Source organism: Salvia splendens, chromosome 1 (genome assembly GCF_004379255.2).
Source record: "Salvia splendens isolate huo1 chromosome 1, SspV2, whole genome shotgun sequence".
NCBI classification, from domain to species: domain Eukaryota; kingdom Viridiplantae; phylum Streptophyta; class Magnoliopsida; order Lamiales; family Lamiaceae; genus Salvia; species Salvia splendens.
Window position 1 is genome coordinate 43,000,969 of NC_056032.1, and position 19,710 is coordinate 43,020,678.

General features: G+C 35.4%; 2 protein-coding genes across 5 annotated transcripts; both read right to left on the minus strand.

The window, feature by feature from the left end:
* Positions 1-2,327: 2,327 nt before the first annotated feature.
* On the minus strand, positions 2,328-5,874 carry LOC121753635 (bifunctional nuclease 1-like). The gene is made up of 11 exons (XM_042148864.1): positions 5,570-5,874; positions 4,688-4,995; positions 4,365-4,535; positions 4,218-4,267; positions 4,065-4,121; positions 3,909-3,974; positions 3,729-3,803; positions 3,266-3,384; positions 2,922-3,013; positions 2,604-2,663; positions 2,328-2,530 (listed from the first exon to the last, which is right to left on the minus strand). The coding sequence occupies exons 2-10, from the start codon at positions 4,977-4,979 to the stop codon at positions 2,611-2,613; spliced, it is 975 nt and encodes a 324-aa protein (XP_042004798.1). The 5' UTR covers positions 4,980-4,995; positions 5,570-5,874; the 3' UTR covers positions 2,328-2,530; positions 2,604-2,610.
* Positions 5,875-12,898: 7,024 nt separating this feature from the next.
* LOC121753642 (polygalacturonate 4-alpha-galacturonosyltransferase-like) lies at positions 12,899-18,489 on the minus strand. Of its 4 annotated transcripts, none has more exons than XM_042148877.1 (11): positions 18,332-18,486; positions 18,089-18,253; positions 16,480-16,514; positions 16,332-16,394; positions 16,096-16,230; positions 15,935-16,001; positions 15,793-15,839; positions 15,290-15,624; positions 14,841-15,198; positions 13,689-14,276; positions 12,899-13,509 (listed from the first exon to the last, which is right to left on the minus strand). In XM_042148877.1, the coding sequence occupies exons 2-11, from the start codon at positions 18,237-18,239 to the stop codon at positions 13,234-13,236; spliced, it is 2,055 nt and encodes a 684-aa protein (XP_042004811.1). In that variant the 5' UTR covers positions 18,240-18,253; positions 18,332-18,486; the 3' UTR covers positions 12,899-13,233. The 4 variants fall into 4 exon arrangements, with proteins under 4 accessions (XP_042004811.1, XP_042004818.1, XP_042004826.1 ...); XM_042148884.1 differs by having other exon boundaries at positions 18,089-18,242; positions 18,332-18,485; XM_042148892.1 differs by having other exon boundaries at positions 16,332-16,391; positions 18,089-18,489.
* Positions 18,490-19,710: the final 1,221 nt, after the last annotated feature.

Here is a 19,710-nt window from a genome sequence, read left to right on the forward strand (position 1 = left end):
AGGCCCCAGGTTTAGGGGGTCGCAACGGAGAACGGCCGCGACCCGCGGTGATTCGGGTATCACAAGCGGAAAAGGCTGAACGAGGCCGTCTGGGTTTGTGTTACTATTGCCCCGAGAAGTGGATTATAGGGCATGTGTGCAAGCAGAGATTGCTCTGCTACGCTGATGAGGATGAGGAGAATATTGATGACGATAATCTAGTTGAGGATGTTCCCGACAGCGTTGCTCACAATGGGGGTGCTAATCTTGTTGTACTAAATGACGAGTCCCTAGAAGAGATCGTCGAGACCGACAATACGCCACTGCAAGTGCTCGTCGGGGTATATGATGAGAAGATTGGTGAAGAGGAGGAGACATTGCTAGAAGATAAAGAGGAGCATTGTGAAAACTTGGGCAGTATGCTTTTTATGGACTCTAAATCCGAGACAGGAGTGGAAGATGTATGTGGCGATGATGCTTCTAATTCGGATACTACTGGTGTATCGATTTCGTCTATTGCCTTGCTGGGTGAAAAGCATGGAGTTGAGGAGGATAGAGCTGTAAGTCCGGCAGACTACCAGGTTTCAGCTTCTAAAGAAATATATTGGTCGTGCAGCTCCGATGTGAATAGCATCCTCTCAACAGCGCCTCTGTCTGCTGCTACATTATTGTCAGATGTCGACCGGGATTTCAAGTGTTTGCTGCAGGGACATACACAGGACGAGTGGGACATCGGCTTGGTAAGCAATCATTCCGTGCAAGAATATAAAGGGAGACATTCCGTTGTTCGATACGTGTTTGATCCAGGAGGAGACGCCTTGCTAAAGCTTTTGCTTTCAACTCTCGTCAATGGTTCGTGGTTCCCACCTTGAGGACAAGGTGAATTTCAACCGTGGGGGAGTTGATACGATCCCCTTAACATCTAGGAAATCTCAATTATTTAGTATCTTTTGATTCGCCAAATCTTTTCCATATCTTAGTTTTCTTATTCAATAAGTTAGGGTAGTATTCTACTATTATAAATAGGAGAGCTTGTTATCATATTTAGGCATCCAACAATGAATCAATGAATATATTATTTTGGCCAAATGCCTCGAGTTATGCTTTGAATCCGTAATTCCCTACGTTACCTGCTGCCCGACGGAAGGTCTCCGCGCACAACCGGAACGTATATCTGATCTGTAGCCGTTGCCCGACGGGTTGGAACCCGCACACAGCCGGCAAGATCTTTATCTCCGCCGACCCTCACGGGCGCCGGATTATCTTTATCTCGTTATTGTCCGTTTTATCGGATCGTTAGGGATTTAGGTCCTTAACAGAAACCAAATTATAGGTTGCAAACGGTGGTTCAATTGATTGATTATGAAGAATGAAACTCTTAGGTCAATTAAATGGTGTCTTATGTGCTGGATATAAAATCAAGGAGACCAGAAGAAATCACAAGATTAATTAAAGATTGATTTTAGTGAATATTTTTTCTGATTTGTAGCTAAGGTAAATCTTTCCTTATGTAATTAATCTCTAGCCTATTTAGGTGTGTAAAGTCCTCACAATTCATAACACAATTCATAACACAATTCAATGCAACCAAATAGAAAAGCCCCCAAGGGTAGCATAAGAGCAATAATTATGTAATTGAATACATTCAACAAAATTGAGACACTACAAGATTATCTTTTCTGCCAAAGATCGTTCAGATTTAACATCCAGCATAATATATTTCTTATGTGATTATTTAAGGCTCAATAAAACATATTTGCAGAGTCCGAAAGCAAAAAAATGGTCAAAATATCGGTGGGTGGCAACAAGTTTTGAAAAATAATTTCAGTACATCTTTAATTATGAAGTTCTTAAAAAACTATCAATACGGATGAAGAAGGGACCAATGTTCCAACTAAACTACGATAGTGGTAACTCGAACTCACGACCTATGAAATCATTTACTATGATAGTGGTAAAATTCAAACTCACGGCCTATTAGTTAGAAAGGGGCCATTGTTCCAACTAAACAACTCTTCATCTTATAATTAATCATACAACTACTTCTCTGAAGAAGGTAAACAACATCATCTTATAATTGTTCCAAGATCTATTCTTATGAAATCAGAAAATGAATAAGAGCTTTAAGCGCAAGAGTTGAACATATGAACATACAGACTCTTCACTATCAACTCATTTACTCGTGATTAAAGTGATTCGAACCCTCGACCTATTGGTTGGAGGGGGTGTCTACTCAACTAACTGAACTAAACTGCATTTCGTCGTCTTATCGTGCAACAACTTCCTCTCGAGAAAAAATAATCAAGATTTGGACCAGACAGGCACGGAAGCGACACAATCTATTCGAATGGAATCAGAAAATGAGGATATGAGCCTTTAAGCGCAGAAGAGTTGAATGTCTGAACATACGGAATACATCAGAACATAACGAAGTTCATCTATACACGGAGCGAGCTTTATATAAACTTAAATGAAGGGCCAAACACAGTTGATTACTGGGTGTTTGGCTGACCAGTGATATCTATTTACAGAAGCTATCCCGCTGCAGTACCTGAAACCAGAAGCAGAATGAACTACCTCAGCATTGCAACGGGACGAGCATATGGAGAGAACACGATACTGACCCGTGTATCATGCCCAGTTTCTCTTGGCCCGAAGCTGAGTCAGCTTGTCTCTCCACAACGCTACAATAAACAGTCGAAATCATGTTATGATACACCATTCTTTTTTATTAAGACAAACTAGATTAAGTTCTAAGTTGTGGGTTTATCTACGAGCTATGGGATCATATCGAGCTTAAGAACTGAAAAATTCTTCGTCTCTACCAACAGTTTCGTCAGTGATCCTCAAAACTACGTGCTTAAAAAGTTTTGTAATAGTTTCACTCGGATTATGAGCATATGATATGATTTAGATGTTCTCAAAAATCCCTTTAGCAATACCTGCATCCCTGTAGCGTTCTTCAACAGCGGCAATCAGCATGTTGCGCACGAAATTGAATTCTTTGGTCTGAATGCACGGCTGCCCGGTGGGTCTGCATCAACAATAACAGAAGTAGGACGAACCCTTTAGAAAACTCGTTTCAAGAGAAGTAGTCAATCTTTCGAATTTCAAGTGGTAACAAGAATCTTCCGTAGTATGTTCGTATTCTAAATTGTACGAAGAAGAGTCATCCATAAGAAAATATGTTTTATAGGGATACTAAATATATCCATCCTCGGAAGTGTAATGTGGTAATCTTACCTGAAACTGTGAATATAAAACAAAGCCGAGGCACATTTATTACCTATCCAGTTGAGTGAAAAACGGACCCTCTGATGATGAACTTTGAGCCAACACCTTTTCAGATTCAATAACCTTCATACCATCACTATATGCCAGCAACTTGTTGACTTGTATAGGCACCTGTAAATTTGATAACAGCCACGAGCACAATATGAGTCGATTCGTGTCTCATATTACTTACTTTAATTAGACACCATCAAAACTATATACTCCTACAATAATATTTATGAACAACACGGGATCCTAAGATAGGGACATTGAGCTTTGAGTGCTTAGTCCATGACATATTAAGCAGATGGTGAAAACAATAAGTTACGAATGTCTATACGATATTACAGGGTACTGACATAAGCAGAATTGTAGCTTCCAATAGGTTCAGCACAAACATTATTAAAAAAATGATACTCTCCTCTAAATTTATCAACGGATGAGGGACTCGCCCCATTGTAAATTTTCATCATTACCTTGCATCTCACCGCTATGTTAATGGCATCCGAGGGACGAAGATCAAAGCATACGGTATCAGCTTCATTATCCAGCTTCAATCACCACAAATATTTTATCAGTAAAAAGTATTACTACTACAAAACCTGGCTATAACTCCAAGTATCTACAGTTTCACCACGATCAACAAGGTAGTTTACCTTTGCAAGATGTAACTCGGCAAAGTACGCCTCCTGCACCCTCTTGGTGACACGTACAAGCTTCACCTGGAAAAGAAAAAGGTGCACTAAGCAATCCAACGTTTGAAACGGATTCTGGTAAAGATAAGTCGAAGATAGTATAAGTCTTCGACTCACTGTATATCCCATCTTGTCAACCATATCTTTCACCACTTGATACATAGTTGGTCTAGCCTGAACGACAAGCCACAAATTAGCTACAGTCAGAAGGAAATTCGAGCAAGAGAAAATTTTGTTGTTTAAAAAAGAACTACAAAAGTGTGCACATACAATATGTACATTGCGCACAGCGGCCATGAGGAGAACACTCGGCATCTCCACTGAAACAAAATCCACGACACCAATGAATAAAAGACAATCGAAAGGCTAATTATGCAACCACTATAAGACTGATGACAATATTATCACATCACGTACAAACAATAATCGGGAGAAGAAGACCAGTTCCATCTTCCATCTTCAAGACAATTGCAGGATGCGGAGCATAGTCGGGCAGATGGCCTCCTTGAGGGTTATTGTGAGCACATTTCAAATACCCTCCGTCCCTCATCTTGATCACGAAACCGTCTGCGCCACTTCTCACCTCAACTATTTGAAACATTCAAACACGCCCGATTATTGGCATTTCTCAAGTGGATTGTGCTTATCAGTGATCAAAACCAGTCATCTCAGTGACATAAATAACAATTTCAACACACAAATCACACAAGAAGAAGCCAAACAGAACAGAAAATAGTTACCGGCTTCAACGACACTTGAATTTACATAATCTGCATTACTCTCACTGAAGTTTTCTGCCATGCTACCATTACCATCTGATGAAGAACTGAAACTACAGCGGATTGGTCTGCAATTCCTCAAATTCTGTCGGTAACTGACATTAGCCACGCCGCTGCTGAGCCCCTTGAGCCCCCAGAATCCACTTCTAATCAACTTTGCTTTTAGCAGTGGCAAATCGACGGGTACAGAGCACACCCCGGTTTGTTTTGCACGGACCACAGGACAAACTACGGGGCCATGTATCGAAGCCATCTCTAATCTTTTGCACCTGAGTGTGTTCATTGATGAAGATCACAAGCATACAATCCATCAAGTTCAGTTTAAAAATTTGTGATATATTGTAATGGAAATACTATCTACAAATGCAGCTTCTATCTATATATCTACATAGATTACAGAATTTTCAAAGTGAATTAGCATAACACATAAAAAATACTAGTAGCTGTCTTCATTATGTGGGCTGTTAGCCTGTTACATTATGAATTTATGAGATTATTTAGCTTTAGTGGATACAAGATAAAATAAAGATACAATCTTTCAGTTATTTGTTCATGAATAAAACAAAGATATCATCACAAACAACAAAACATAGCCTACTAAAGAAAGATCAGTCTCTATCACATGAGTCAACGAACACAAAATTACAGTTAAGTTTCTTCTCAGATTTGCAAGTTTAATCAAACCAAGAAATCGCAATCCAAAATATTCAAACATGGCTCTTTATTCCTTTAACTTACAAAACAAGAGATACTATTCAACTAGATTCCAATTTCAAAGAGACCATCAATCACAACAAAAATCAATAATCTCTCTCTATCTCTCTAAACTGTGTGATATTTTACCTGATCTTCCTCAAAAGTGGTAGGAAGAGAAATTCTGCAGCTCGTTTTACGCAAGATCAAATTTTTATTTGATCAAAATCAAGAAAAATAGACAATCGAGGCAAAGAGGGGAAAGGGGAGCGAAGGGAGAAGGGATGATTCAAGAACTAATAAGCAATGGGAGAAAAGAGAAAACTGGAAGAAGAAGAAGAAGAAGCGGTGTGTCAGAGAAGTGTAGAAGAAGATAAGGATTCAATGATTTTTTTTAGTTTTCTGACAAAATAAATTAGATCGTGAGATTATATTTATGACTCCACGCGATCTCTCTTCAAGTCTCTCTCTTTATGTTAAGGGAATTGTGATGTGGCCAAAGACGGATGTGCCCTTTGAATACATGTGCATTTCGCCATTTCCATTTTCATGGAGGTTAAAAGAAATATCTGTACTCAGATATTTTATTCAAATCCCTCTCCCTTTCATGTTCTTGAAGAATCTTTTTCATTTTCCTATAAAAAACAAATTCTTGAAGCATTAGTCTAGGTTTTGTAGTTATCAATAGTTCCAAATTCCCATAGATTACAACTTTAGCTGAATTCTTCTCACTCTTCCTCTCCACTCAAAATGAATCGTAATTGCCTTATCACTCAATTAATCTACCAACAAACCAATTTATATTTAAATTAATCTCTTTTTAAAATGGAAAGGACAAGTTTTTTGATGGAAAATAAAAGATTATTTTGTGAAGGGTGTTAATGTCATTCTCCGAAAGAAGGAGATGACGTCATGGAAGAGGTGACAGCAACCCCACCGCCGCCGGCAAGAAATGTTAGATGGCAGAGAAGAGTGCCACGTGTAAGAAAAATATGGATAAGGAGTTGATTCTGCGTGTAACCCACTCGAATGCCCTACAAATATCCTCCTATATCACTTTTTCTTTTTCCTTTTTCCTTTTTCAGATTTATGTAGTTTATTTGTATATTATTTTAAAATTTGTATCTTTATTTAATAAATAAAATTACTATTATTGATATTTATTTTACAAGTAAAATTGTATTATTAAAATTATTGTAAGTGTGCCAAAGTCAAACAATAAAATCGGTTTAAGGGAAAATGGATATTGCACAAAAAAGTAAAAGAAAAAAAAAACTCCTTCCGTCCACGAAAATAATCTTATCTTGTCATTTTGGGATGTCTACAAAAAGTAGTCCTATTTTCTAAAAATGGAAAGTTTACTTTCACACTTTAACCATTTTTTTCTTTTATTCCATTTTTTACTACCCTATGGCCATATTTGGTTGTCAAATTAGGAAAGTAATCTGATTCCTTAAATTTTAAATTCATGTTTTATTTCAATTTTTATCAAACTAGGAAAGTAATTAGAATCCCGAGAACAAGAAAAGTTAGTACAACTTTCCAGGATTCTGAATCTCAACTTTTCTTAGGTATTCTTACATATTTAATGCAATATAAGTATAATTTTATTATTATTACTATTATTATTATTATTATTAATTACAATGTATTAAAAATGATATAAAATTATAAATCATACTTAATTTCAGTATAATAAATAACTATAGTTAAAATTATCATAATTATAACTATATTATTATAATATTTATATATATATTTGTTATCATCACAATAATAATTAATAATTTATTAAATAATTAAAATATAATATATAATATAAATTATATAATAATAATTTATATTAATCAATAAAGTCGTAGTGAAATTTAAAATTATTAAAGTTATTCAGTTATAATATCCGTAAATATTATAATTATTATTATAATAATCATATTTATTATTATAACCATTTATGATTATAATACTCCATATAGCTATAATTACAATTATATTATATATTATGATGGATAATCCATATTTAAAATAATAAAATAATACATAAGGAGTAATATAATTATTATTATTTGTAATTAATAATTTATTAAAAAAATTTATATTATTATTCTTTTTTATAAATAAATATTTATAAATTAAAAATAATAAGTAGGAGTATATTTTTAGTTTGGTGTTTAAATCAAATAGTATAAAACTTAAAATCTTGATATTTTCTAAACACGGAAAAGAAAAGTTATTAGGAATTATATTACTGGGATTCATTTTCCTTGCCAACTTTACTTTTCCGTCAACCAAACATGAACTATATCTCTTTTACTTTACCTACATTTTCTCCTTATTTCTTTCCTAGGAATCATTTTCATTGTCAACTTTACTTTCCCGTCAACCAAACATGACATATATCTCTTTTACTTTACATACATTAGCTCCTTATTTCTTACTTTACAAATTTCTCATTAAAACATGTGTCGTCCACAAATGGAACTATTTTTTGTGAACAGAGGGAGTATCACAGAGGGGGAAAAGAGAAAAACGAAAGAAAGTAAGAAATATATGGCACACGCAACCCCAATCACACAACGACTGCAACTCTACATGCAATACCGCGTTCGAGCTATGCATGCTGGGCAAGAGTAGCATGTGCGCGCGTCGAGCGAGGAGGCATACACGCAAAGAAAGTAAGAAATATACGGCGCACGCAACACCAATCACACAACTGCAGCACGCTACACACGCGTCCGAGCTATGCGTGTTGGGCAAGAGTAGCATGTACGTGCATCGAGTGAGGAGGCAAACAAGCTCCACACACTCAGTGCTTCCTCACGAAAACATGCTTCCCAAAAACTTTCCTCACTATGGTGCCTCCCAATTTTGAAGCTTCTTCTAACTTAAGATTTGAATCCCCTGCTGTAGAGAGAAGCAAAGCGTGAGATTATGCTCCTTGCAATTTAATATTTAATTTATAAATTATAATATTAAAATATCAAATTCTTTTTTATTCCCTTTGTCCCATAATAATTGTCACTCTTGATGGTGGCACGGAGTTTAAGAAATGTAAAGAAAAGTTGGTTAGAAAAGTTAGTGAAATGTGTAACCCATTTTTTTATATTGGTTTTATAATAAAATGTGAGTGAAGCGAATTACTTACCATTTATAGTAAAAATGAAGTGTGTCAATTACTATGGAACGGAGAGAGTAATAAAATACTCCCCCCGTTCCATAGTTGTAGAGTCATTTTACCATTTTGGTACGTTCCATAGTAGTGGAGTCATTTCCCTTTTTAGTAAAAGTCAACACATTTTTTCTCACTTACTTTTCCTTCTCTCTACTTTTTACTCTCTCATACTTTATTATCTTTTTATTTACACACATTTTTCTTAATTTTCATGCCAGAAAAAAATGCCTCCACTACTATAGAACGAAGGGAGTATTATGCTGCTAGGAACAACACCTCTGTTATGCTTCTCTTCACGACACAGGATCCAAATCCCTTAACTTACTACCCATTTTCTCACATTTGAAGACTAGCAAATCCAAGATCTAGTACGAATATATATAACCATGACAAACACAGATTTTGCATGTTTTTAAGGACTAGATTTGACTTGTTTTAAATGTCAATCATGCAAATTATGTTCTTAAATTGCATATGTTATACATTTGGTATTTTTGACGTGTTTGTTGATAAATGATAGAAAAAGATAGAAAAAAGGTGAAAAAAGGCCAAAGTGCAGCAGCCTCTGTTCGAGCCCATTCTGGAAGCGATTTTGAAGTCCAATAAGTGCTTACTACATGTCATTCTCTTCGTCTTCGAAAGAGCTTCGCGTGGATATCTCGCATGTCTCAATCGGAGTTCTGTGGAGAAAGTTATGACAATTCTACGAACGTTGTGCAGTGCAGTCAAAATCTGGCGAGAATTTATGCGGAAATTCACGGAAGAAAAGAAATTATTATATTGTGAAGCCAAATCTCTCCTATTTCTTGTAGGGCACGAAATTTATCAAAAATAAATATTTTTCCAGCCTATAAATACCTCTGAACCTAATTCATAATCTTGATCTCAGAGCCTCCAATCCTACAAACTTATTCTTAACTTACATTCCTACCGACTCTACAAACTTATTCTTAACTTAGTTTTGAATAAGTTTGGGGGATGAAGTGGTGGACCGTGAGTTTAGTTGTTTTTGCTTATTTTTGTTAGTTTTTTTTAAATAATCCCGAGGTGAATCTTATCACGAGCATAATATAGAAAATTTAGAAATACTTATGTTTAGGAACATCAGACCGAGTTGCCTATGATAAAAATTTCGTTTATGTGTTGGTTGAGTTGACTTGATGCACTGATTTGAAGGTTTAGTGAAAATGTGCATAAATAATGAATTGCTTGTTTGCCTTGAATCATGCTTATACCTTGTGAGACTTGAGCCATAAATTTCTTTCTTGTGTGATTTATCTGTGTTCATGTATTTGTTTCTAGATCTTGCTCCTAGTCTGCCTAAGTTTACATAGTGTTTAAATGATAAAAGAGGACGTTAGGCCATCCTTCTTAGCTACTTTATATATCTAAATTTATGACCTTATTCAAAATATTTTTCCCTAGCTAGCCACTTTGAGCCTTTAAAGGCTTTTTCGTTGGAAGCTAAATAAAGGGGAATATCCATACGCTCTTTGGTGAATTTTAGTTTATATTTTGTGAAAAGAGTTGGAGAGATAAGGTAGAAAGAAAAGTAGTGTGCTTACTTGTGAAAAGTGCATAGACACCTGCGGTTTGAATGAGATATTTGGTTGTGCATAAAAAAAAGAAAGGATGTACCAAAGAAAAAAAATTAAAAGAAAAAAAATCAAAGGAATTTGGGAAGTGAGAAGGAATTTAGACAAAGTCTAAAATTTACTGAGATTTGTATTGTTGGTGCAGTGCTATGTTTGATGTAGTAGATATTGATCACTTTTGCTATGTTTGGGATTAGTCACTTTTTAGCCATATTTCCCCACCTTACCAAAGAGCCTATATTATAACCGATAATAAAGACCTTTCGGATTTTTTATTTTAATCACATAAAGTAGAGGAGGGATTAGACTTCGAGCAAGCCTATGGTAAACTTTGCATGTTGCATGATCTGAGAGCATATATTATTTACCTTATACACTTTGAGGGTGAGTGATAAACACACTTTTAAACACTTGTGAGCGCATGTACTTCAAGGTGATCAACGAGCTAGTAATGAAAATGCACTAATAAGCTTTGCTTGAGTTGATTTGTATTCTTGTCAAACTCTTTATTTCCTGTTACAATTTTTGAGGCAACTATGAAGTCTAGTTCTTAGCATCCGTATTTCTTTAGTAGTTTTTCTCTTGTTTTGTTTGAGGACAAACAAATAATTAAGTTTGGGGGAGCTGACAAACACAGATTTTGCATGTTTTTAAGGACTAGATTTGACTTGTTTTAAATGTCAATCATGCAAATTATGTTCTTAAATTGCATATGTTATACATTTGGTATTTTTGACGTGTTTGTTGATAAATGATAGAAAAATATAGAAAAAGGTGAAAAAAGGCCAAAGTGCAGCAGCCTCTGTTCGAGCCCATTCTGGAAGCGATTTTGAAGTCCAATAAGTGCTTACTACATGTCATTCTCTTCGTCTTCGAAATAGCTTCGCGTGGATATCTCGCATGTCTCAATCGGAGTTCTGTGGAGAAAGTTATGACAATTCTACGAACGTTGAGCAGTGCAGTCAAAATCTGGCGAGAATTTATGCGGAAATTCATGGTAGAAAAGAAATTATTATATTGTAGAGTCAAATCTCTCCTATTTCTTGTAGGGCACGAAATTTATCAAAAATAAATATTTTTCCAGCCTATAAATACCTCTGAACCACGAAATTTATCAAAAATAAATATTTTTCCAGCCTATAAATACCTCTGAACCTAATTAATAATCTTGATCTCAGAGCCTCCAATCCTTCTCCCTCTCTACACTTCTTCCATTCCATATTACACCCTTAAATTCATCCATATTCCATTGGAGCGGAGCTCTGCAGATCCAGGCAAGAGAAGACTGAAGATTGAAGATTCAACCTTGGGTTTTATCAATTTCTTTCATGTCTCGTACTTTAATTGTAGTTTTTACTTGTCTATGAGTAGAACATCTTTTGTAGAATTTTTGGTATAGATATTCGATTGATTTTCCTTGTTAGCTCTTGCAGTTATTTGATTTATCTGGTGCTTTCTATGTTCAATTGATTAGCTACCTCTTGAATACATGTTAGAGTTGATTAGAGTACTCGGGAGACGAAATAATTGACTTGGAAAAAGGGATAATTCACACCTTAATTCAATAGAACTCGGGAGAGTTGAGGTTTTGAGTGAGGTCTTTGATCTTATATGCTTTTAGGAGTTAGGGGTTTAAGGGTTAGAAGGGGACTTCAATCCTATCACCTAATCTACAGGTTTCTCACCTCGGGAGGGGGTTTAATCTATAATTGTGATCGACTTAATAGCTCTGGAGACCGTAATTCAAGGAAGTCGATTGTGTTTTTGGATCCTAAAATTCTACATTCTTAAGCCTACTTTGTATTATTTCTTTTTATGTTTTCCATTTTTTTTGTTTTTCATTTTTTTTTTGTTTATTTCTTTCAGTCTAGTTTAATTAATCAACCCAAAAATCACGTGTCTCTAGATAGTATATGACGCTTAGTATATGGTAGTCAGTTGCAATCTTATTCCCTGTGTTCGATATCCGGTACTGACCTTTAGCTATACTAGATCTACCATGTATGCTTGCAGGTATTTTTAGTGCTAATAAATAGTGCATCAAACCATTAATGTGTCATCTTTGCACTAAAAAAAGTTCAAACATATCTTTGGACTTGTTATATACAAATGCTAATAATTGTAGCTTTTAGCACAACTTTATTAATTAGTTAAAACATTGACAGATTAACTCGTCATTAAATTCAAACGCTCCACTTCCCCCAATTAAATGTGCAATTACATTCCTCATCGCAAAGAGAAAAATAAATTTGCATAAGTTGTATAAACATAATAACTCTTAATTTAGTTTAATTTTTAGTGATATAATTTCATGCTTAAATTTTCATTAGTGAGTATATAAATTTGGATACTCTTTAATATTGTTACTTTAGGAAAAGAAATCATAGGTTTTATAGGATGATTTAATCATGTCATACTCAAATGGAATCTCTTATCTCAATATATGAAAATATATAGAAAAAAATAAGCATCTTCCAATTGAAAATGGAATTACATAATAAAATAATAGTCATAATGATTTAATCTTCTATCTTTTTTATGACAATATTAGCCCAAATATGCACAATGTTGCACATACACTCTCTCAAATACATGGCCCAAAAAACATTTCTGAAGTAAATTGACCTGTTAAACTAAAATAACTCGATCTCTCTCTCGCACATGGAGTATTCATCTTATCACAAATTATTTTCATAAACTACAAAAACTCAATAAATTGAATATAAAGTATTGAATTTATTCAATTCGTTTCCCTCACTTCATAGCTACCCATAACCACAACCACAATGACAAGTTTACACAAGGAAATAAATACCTAAGTCCCATTAAATCTTACATCTAGACATTAAGTAGGGTGTTCAAAGAATACAATTAGCAACTCCATCATACTCATCTAACAACAAGCGCATTTTCCGTGAGCAAGTAAACGAGGATGAGCTGCCAAGAGTTTAATCTTTCGTTTAAAGACATTCCAATTGCAGGAACTTGCCTTCACCAGATTTAATCCAGCTATACCAGCTTGCTGATCAGCCTGTTCCAACGATTCATCATTCGCTCAGTTTGCAGTTGCGTACATATGGGTGGTCGTACTTTACATACTTGGTCCAATATGGCTTATACTTGGTCATTGCCAGTTCTAACCATGGTTTCATGTTCCCATTGTAATGTACAACGGCTGCATTCTCTATGTCTGTCTTGTCAATGCTGGGATTGTAACCCAAACCAAGCACGTGCCATGACTTTTCGAGTGGATGAGTCAGCCCGTAAAAGGTAATCAGACCTGGAGGTAGAGTCCCAAGCTTCCACAGCACCCTGTCTTCATTCTAACAACAACAAAGCAACAAATGAACTTTGGATTAAACTTTGTTCTCATATACTATGTTACTCCACAAAACTTCCACAAAGTCACCCCCTCCTCCAACCAATACACTCATACACTCACAATGGTACACATACAAACAATGATAATAATCAGAAGAGAAAAAAAGAATACAAGTCATACCATATTCTGCCATTTGTGGTATATACCGGTTATATCCTTCTTCTTCCACTCCATTAGATCGAACATGTTCATTCCATATGCCCATCCACAAGCATTTGGATCAAAGTTCTTAGAAATGTGAGGATTGGAGAAGTTCAGATATTTGTCAAACCTATGGAAGCTCTCACCACATGTTTCAACTGCACCATTAACTTTTCCATGGAGATCAACCGACCAAAGCCCAGTCAAGTCTTTCTGAACAACAATGTCATCATCAAGGAAAAGAATTTTGTCCAATTTTGGATAGACCTGTGGGAGATAGAACCTTAGATGGTTAAGCATTGAAAGATACTTTGGGTTCCTGTACTTCAGGTTAGAGGAACCAGCAGATAGTGTGGTGGGATGAGCCGCCTTGAAATAGTACTCTTTCATAGCAGCAGACTCCAACTGACGTAGAACAGGACAATATGATGAGTTCAGCCACTTGAATTCATCTACATTTTCAACGTGGATTGTAGCTTTACCCGGGGGATTCAATAGAAACCACATATTCATCGCACCAAAGTTCAACTTATCAGTAACAAGATGGAAAACGTGTTTCCCAGGATCCTACAAGTCAAGAAAAATGCTTTTCTTAAGAAGTAGAAGAAAATGTCAAGAAACATATATTTGGTTTGGCAGCAGTGGGTCAGACTGAACAGAAAACACCGCTACTTATCACTACATGCAAACAACATATTAGTACATAGTAACATAATATATGTTTACCAATAGTGGCAGGATAAACATTAGGTGTGTGCATGTATATTGTGCACTAGAATACTATTCACAAAGCAACTGTTAAGGATAAGTTCTGTGCACATGCATGCATCTGTGACTATACGTAAGAAATTGCACAGCAATTGTTCTTATGGATACACAACCTTATGGCAATGTATGTTTATTCAAGTAGATTTGTAGACATTACATGCCAAATGGACCTACAACTCTACAAGCATCTCCGTATGTAGACCACTTCAAACTGCATTTTACCAATTAAATATAATACAAGATTGATAGTAATATTGCTTGATAATAGCCAAGATACTATCTTAATACTACAAAGCAAAGATGACACTAGACCCATAAACCTAGTTGTAGCATGAGAAAACATAGACCAGTAGGATATTATACCTTGGCATTCATAATCGCTGAGTTGACCACTACTGAAGCAGCAAGAACATTATCCGAAAAGAGGGCATAATGGTAAAGATTTGGGTTTCCCAGATTCTCACTCCGAGGGAACTTTCTTTTCTCAGGTGGGAGGAGGTAATAATCTATAGTCAAGCGCATGGCCAGGCAGTGAAGCCCATTTGGTATTGTCTTTGCAGCTAGCTGGCTAAGGAATGTGCTCTGTTTTTTCAGACTCCTGACTTGCTCATCCGCAGATTGCAGCATGGCTCTTAGTTTCCCAGTGACCAGGTTGCAGTTGTACAATTCCTCTTTAGCTTTAGACAGCACTTGGCCCATCAGTTTAATCTTTTCAGATGCACTGCCATAAGTATATTTGATGTTCACACAATACATAGATACAGGAATTTAGCATTCAGCTGATAAACATAGACAATGTTAACATCCATTACCTGTGATGCAGATCAGAATCAGTATTTGCATCTCCTAGAGAACGCTGGCTTTCCTTGAGCCGATTCTGCAACTCATTGACCAAATCAGTCTTGTTTTTCATCCTTGCAAGACTTGTATATACCCTTGCCATTATCATTTGATCACGTATCAAGCGTATAGTTGAATCAGTGTTTTCACTATCAATGTCTCTCCTCCAGATGCTATATTTCCCTAAAACTGCAGAGTCCACTGATTTAGAACGCTCAATGGCAGCATTTTCCAGCTTTACAGTCACTTCATCATCTTGTTTTAGCATGTCAGCAGCACGCTTTTCAAGCCTTTTTTCTCTCAGTTGCTGCAGAGTTATTGCACAGTCAGTGAATCATGATATAGTTAATATGGGCAAAAAAAACCAGGAGTAGAATAATATTTTTATAACATTGTCACTCTTCAGTGAAAGGATCAGATGATTTTCGAGAACAATGAATAAAGAGAGTAGACAGGATCCAGTCCAGGGACTTACTCGTCGAGCCAATTTAGCTGGTGTCTCAAAGAAAATTGAATTATCTTCTGTAATGAAAAATGATAGTCATATCAAACATCTAATTCAAATGAAACAACAAAATCAAACAATGTGCATGCATATTTTGCAGAAAAACCTATACCATTTGAAGTATGTTCCTCCTTGAATCTAGATTTTTCTTGTTTGGTCTTCAAGGCTTCTCCAGTGACCTTAAGTTACAAAAGTAAGAAAAATAAATTTAATAATTCTGTGATCTTAATGTCATTTGTCCCCTAACTAAAGTAAAATTATGATGATGCTGACCTCAGCTGAAGTGGCATTATCAGCAGACCTTTTGTTCCCAGCTACTTTCCAAGAGGCGGACAATTTATCTTTTCGAAAAAAGTCGATATTTAAAGGCCCCAAATCATTTGCACTGGCATTAATAACGTCAATTACCTATAAGAATGATTAAATCAGTAGAAATACATAACAAAAGCAAAGGTACAAATATTTAAACCAGCATTTGCTCAATTAAAATGAGACTTGTAAGGACCTACATCTTTCGAGAATAAAGAATTAAGATGATGCAATGCCAGCCTCCCTCTCCAATCTAAATCCTGCTAAAAGTAATACCTTCTCATTAAACACACATATGAGCCAAACACCAGAAGTATGGCAAACTTAAAAAGGTGCCAGCAAAGATACCTGTCTGCTGGACAGTATTGATAATTCATTGTGACCTGCAGAGTCATAGGTTCATATTAATAGCCAAGTCAGAGAAAATGAATAACATTTAATCATACATGCGCAAGCTTCAGAACTAAAAGAGTAAATCTAGAATTCACTGTTTCTGATGACCATAGATGAAAGATGGGGAAAATATAAATGGTTTGAAAAGGCACCAGGTTTAGCAACATATCCAATAAATTTATATGGAACGGCTCCATCTATACTTTTTCCTAATTTCTTTGCTGCATATTGTGCAGATTCTATGTGTCTGTGCCTCTGAGTGTGTGTGTGTGTGTGAGAGAGAGAGAGAGAGAGGAAGCGAGGAGGGGGGCAGAGATTACAAATTACAGAGAATATAAAGCAATAAATACATTACACAACTGAAAGAAATAGAGGGTTCTAACAGCTCTCAACTCCACCACCCTAGATCTATGATGCTAACTTGCTACATTTAGAAACAGGCTCACATATAAATAATTTTTCTATGCCTGTGAATATTCTACACCCTAACACCATCACCTATAGATTCTCTATGCCTGTGAAACTACTAAGAAGGCAGTACCATGATTATTCAGCGATATTTGCTAACAAAACCACCTTCATTCATCTGAATATCTGCGTGCAATACCTATTCTTCTTTGCCAACAACCATTTCAAGAAGTCTACCTAAATGTAAAGAGAGAAACAAACGCAGAATACCTAAATGTAAACTAACCTCAGAACTCTTAATGGGGTAGCTTTTATCATACTCCCGTTGTCCGCCATTAGGAGTACCGGTCACTTTTGGGCACTCGTTTTGTAAAAATGATAATAAATAATTGAAGTGGAGAAATGATAAAGTAAGAGAGAGAATAATGTTGAGAAGAGTCTTATCTAAGTTATTCTCTCTCTTACTTTACCATTTCTCCACTTTAACTATTTATTATCATTTTTACAAAACGAGTGCGCAAAAATGACCGAAACTCCTAATGGCGGACAGAGGGAGTAATAATGAAGCAAAAACAGCTTGTCAATCATATGGTAGGATCAAAGCATAAGACCAAAAAACTGAGACAGTGGCTGTACAACATCTGAGTCATCTGTTATACCTTCAAATCTTTCATGATGCCAATCACCCAAATCTCAACATGAATTTTTGAGAGAGAAATAACCAACATCTAGATGTGAACTGCAACTGAAGAAACTCTATTCCTCACAGAAATTCTTTTTAAAAAGCATCAACTAAGATAAAATCTGGGCAGCCAAATTAGGTGTTAAGGTTATTAGTGATGTTGAGTTTTAACGAACCATTTTCAATTTCGTATCCAGTAAGAATACATCATGTCTCATAAAAGTCAGTTATCGCCAATGCTTTAAATCCAAAAGCATTAATCCATTGCAAATGAAAGAACGCATCCGTTTCAAACATACGCTCTTCATTACTAAATTTATGATCTATAATCAAGTACTAGGTCTAGAAATTCACGATTAAATACTATAACTCCAATCGCTAATAACACGATTCCCCAATCCGTAAAATCAATTCACCCCATCTGCAAAAACCCCAAAAACAGTAACAAAACAAAACAGCTCAACAAAGACTAACCGGAAGAGGCGGTGACGAAAAGGCCGCGGCCGACGAATAGAAAGGAGAAGACGAGGAATGTGAGGAAAAAGACGAAGATGGAAGCTAATACACGAGATCCAACGCCTTTACTCTTGCCTCCGCCGGATTGTGATGCCCTCTTAATCGCCATGCCCTATCATAGACCTTCAAAAGCATCAACAGGCGGAATCGGTGAAAATCGCGCCACGCATTCAACTCTATAGAGAGAAAATCGCGACGTACGACAAATTTTAGAACGAGATCTCGGATTATCGTTCAGGCTACTTGATTGAAGTTCGTGATTTAGCGCAATGTGTAAATCTGGATTCACTAGAACACACAGTAAAGCGTGAAGAGAGAGATAATTTGATGAGCGATCTGGATATTCGGGTCGGGTTTGCGGCAAACAATCTTTTTTTATTTAATTTATACAGATTTAGTATTAGGAGACATTGTATGATTACTCTAATTTATTGATTATTAAACAAAACCAAATTTGTTTTAAATGTAATTAGTTTTTTGCTACATATTTTGTGACAGAATTGAGATATGGTCGCTCAATGCATGTACCGTGATAATGACCGTAATTAATAAAAAAGACGTCTTTATTAAGCTAGATTATAATTTGATTACATTCATCTAGTTCTTGGATTATTTAATTCGTGCTGGAATAAATGAAACGTTTAATGGATTGATTTGATTGACAGGGAATGTGACACTAAATCATTCATTCTATATTCTAATCTAAAATTACTGTGTAATAGGAGTAATTTTTTTGGGATTAAGCAAAATAATTAGATTATGTGTCCTCTCACATAAAAAAGTTGATCTAAAACATAATTGATCATTCTTGATATTTGACTGGGGGTGGGAAATTATAGCGAAATATCGAAATATCGGACTTACCGTACCGGAAAAATACCGAAAATACCGATTTTTCGGTATACCGCAGTTTCCGGTACGGTATGATACTGTACCGCAGTGTTTCGGTACGGTAACGGTATCAATTTTTCTATAACGCGGTATACCGAATCCACGGTATACCGGTATACTGATAGATTATTATTATATATATATATATTACATTTATATATATTATATTAAAAAAAATTTAAAAATAGAATTCTCTAAAATTTAAAAAAAATTAAATGTAATATTTTGGATATATATTATATTAAATTAAAAAAATGTATATTACATTTATATATATATATATTATATTAAATAAAATTTAAAAAAATTTAAATGTAATATATATATATATATTACATTTATAAATATTTTGGATCGCAATAGGTTTTTTTCGGTATACCGTTACCATACCGCATATTGTTATTACGGTATGGTAACGGTATCAAAAATTATCATACCGAATTTCCGGTATACCGGAAATTTGATACGGTATCGGTATGGAATTTTGAGATACCGTAATTTCCGGTACGGTATGCGGTATGGCACGGTTGGTACGGTATACCGTACCGACCCACCCCTATATTTGACTAAGGGCAGCCATAATGATGGCTAATCGGAGAGTTGATCTAAAACACAATTGATATGTGAATCATTCTTGATATTTGAAGTTTAAAGTAACTAAGGCAAGTCACAATGGTGGCCGATCGCGA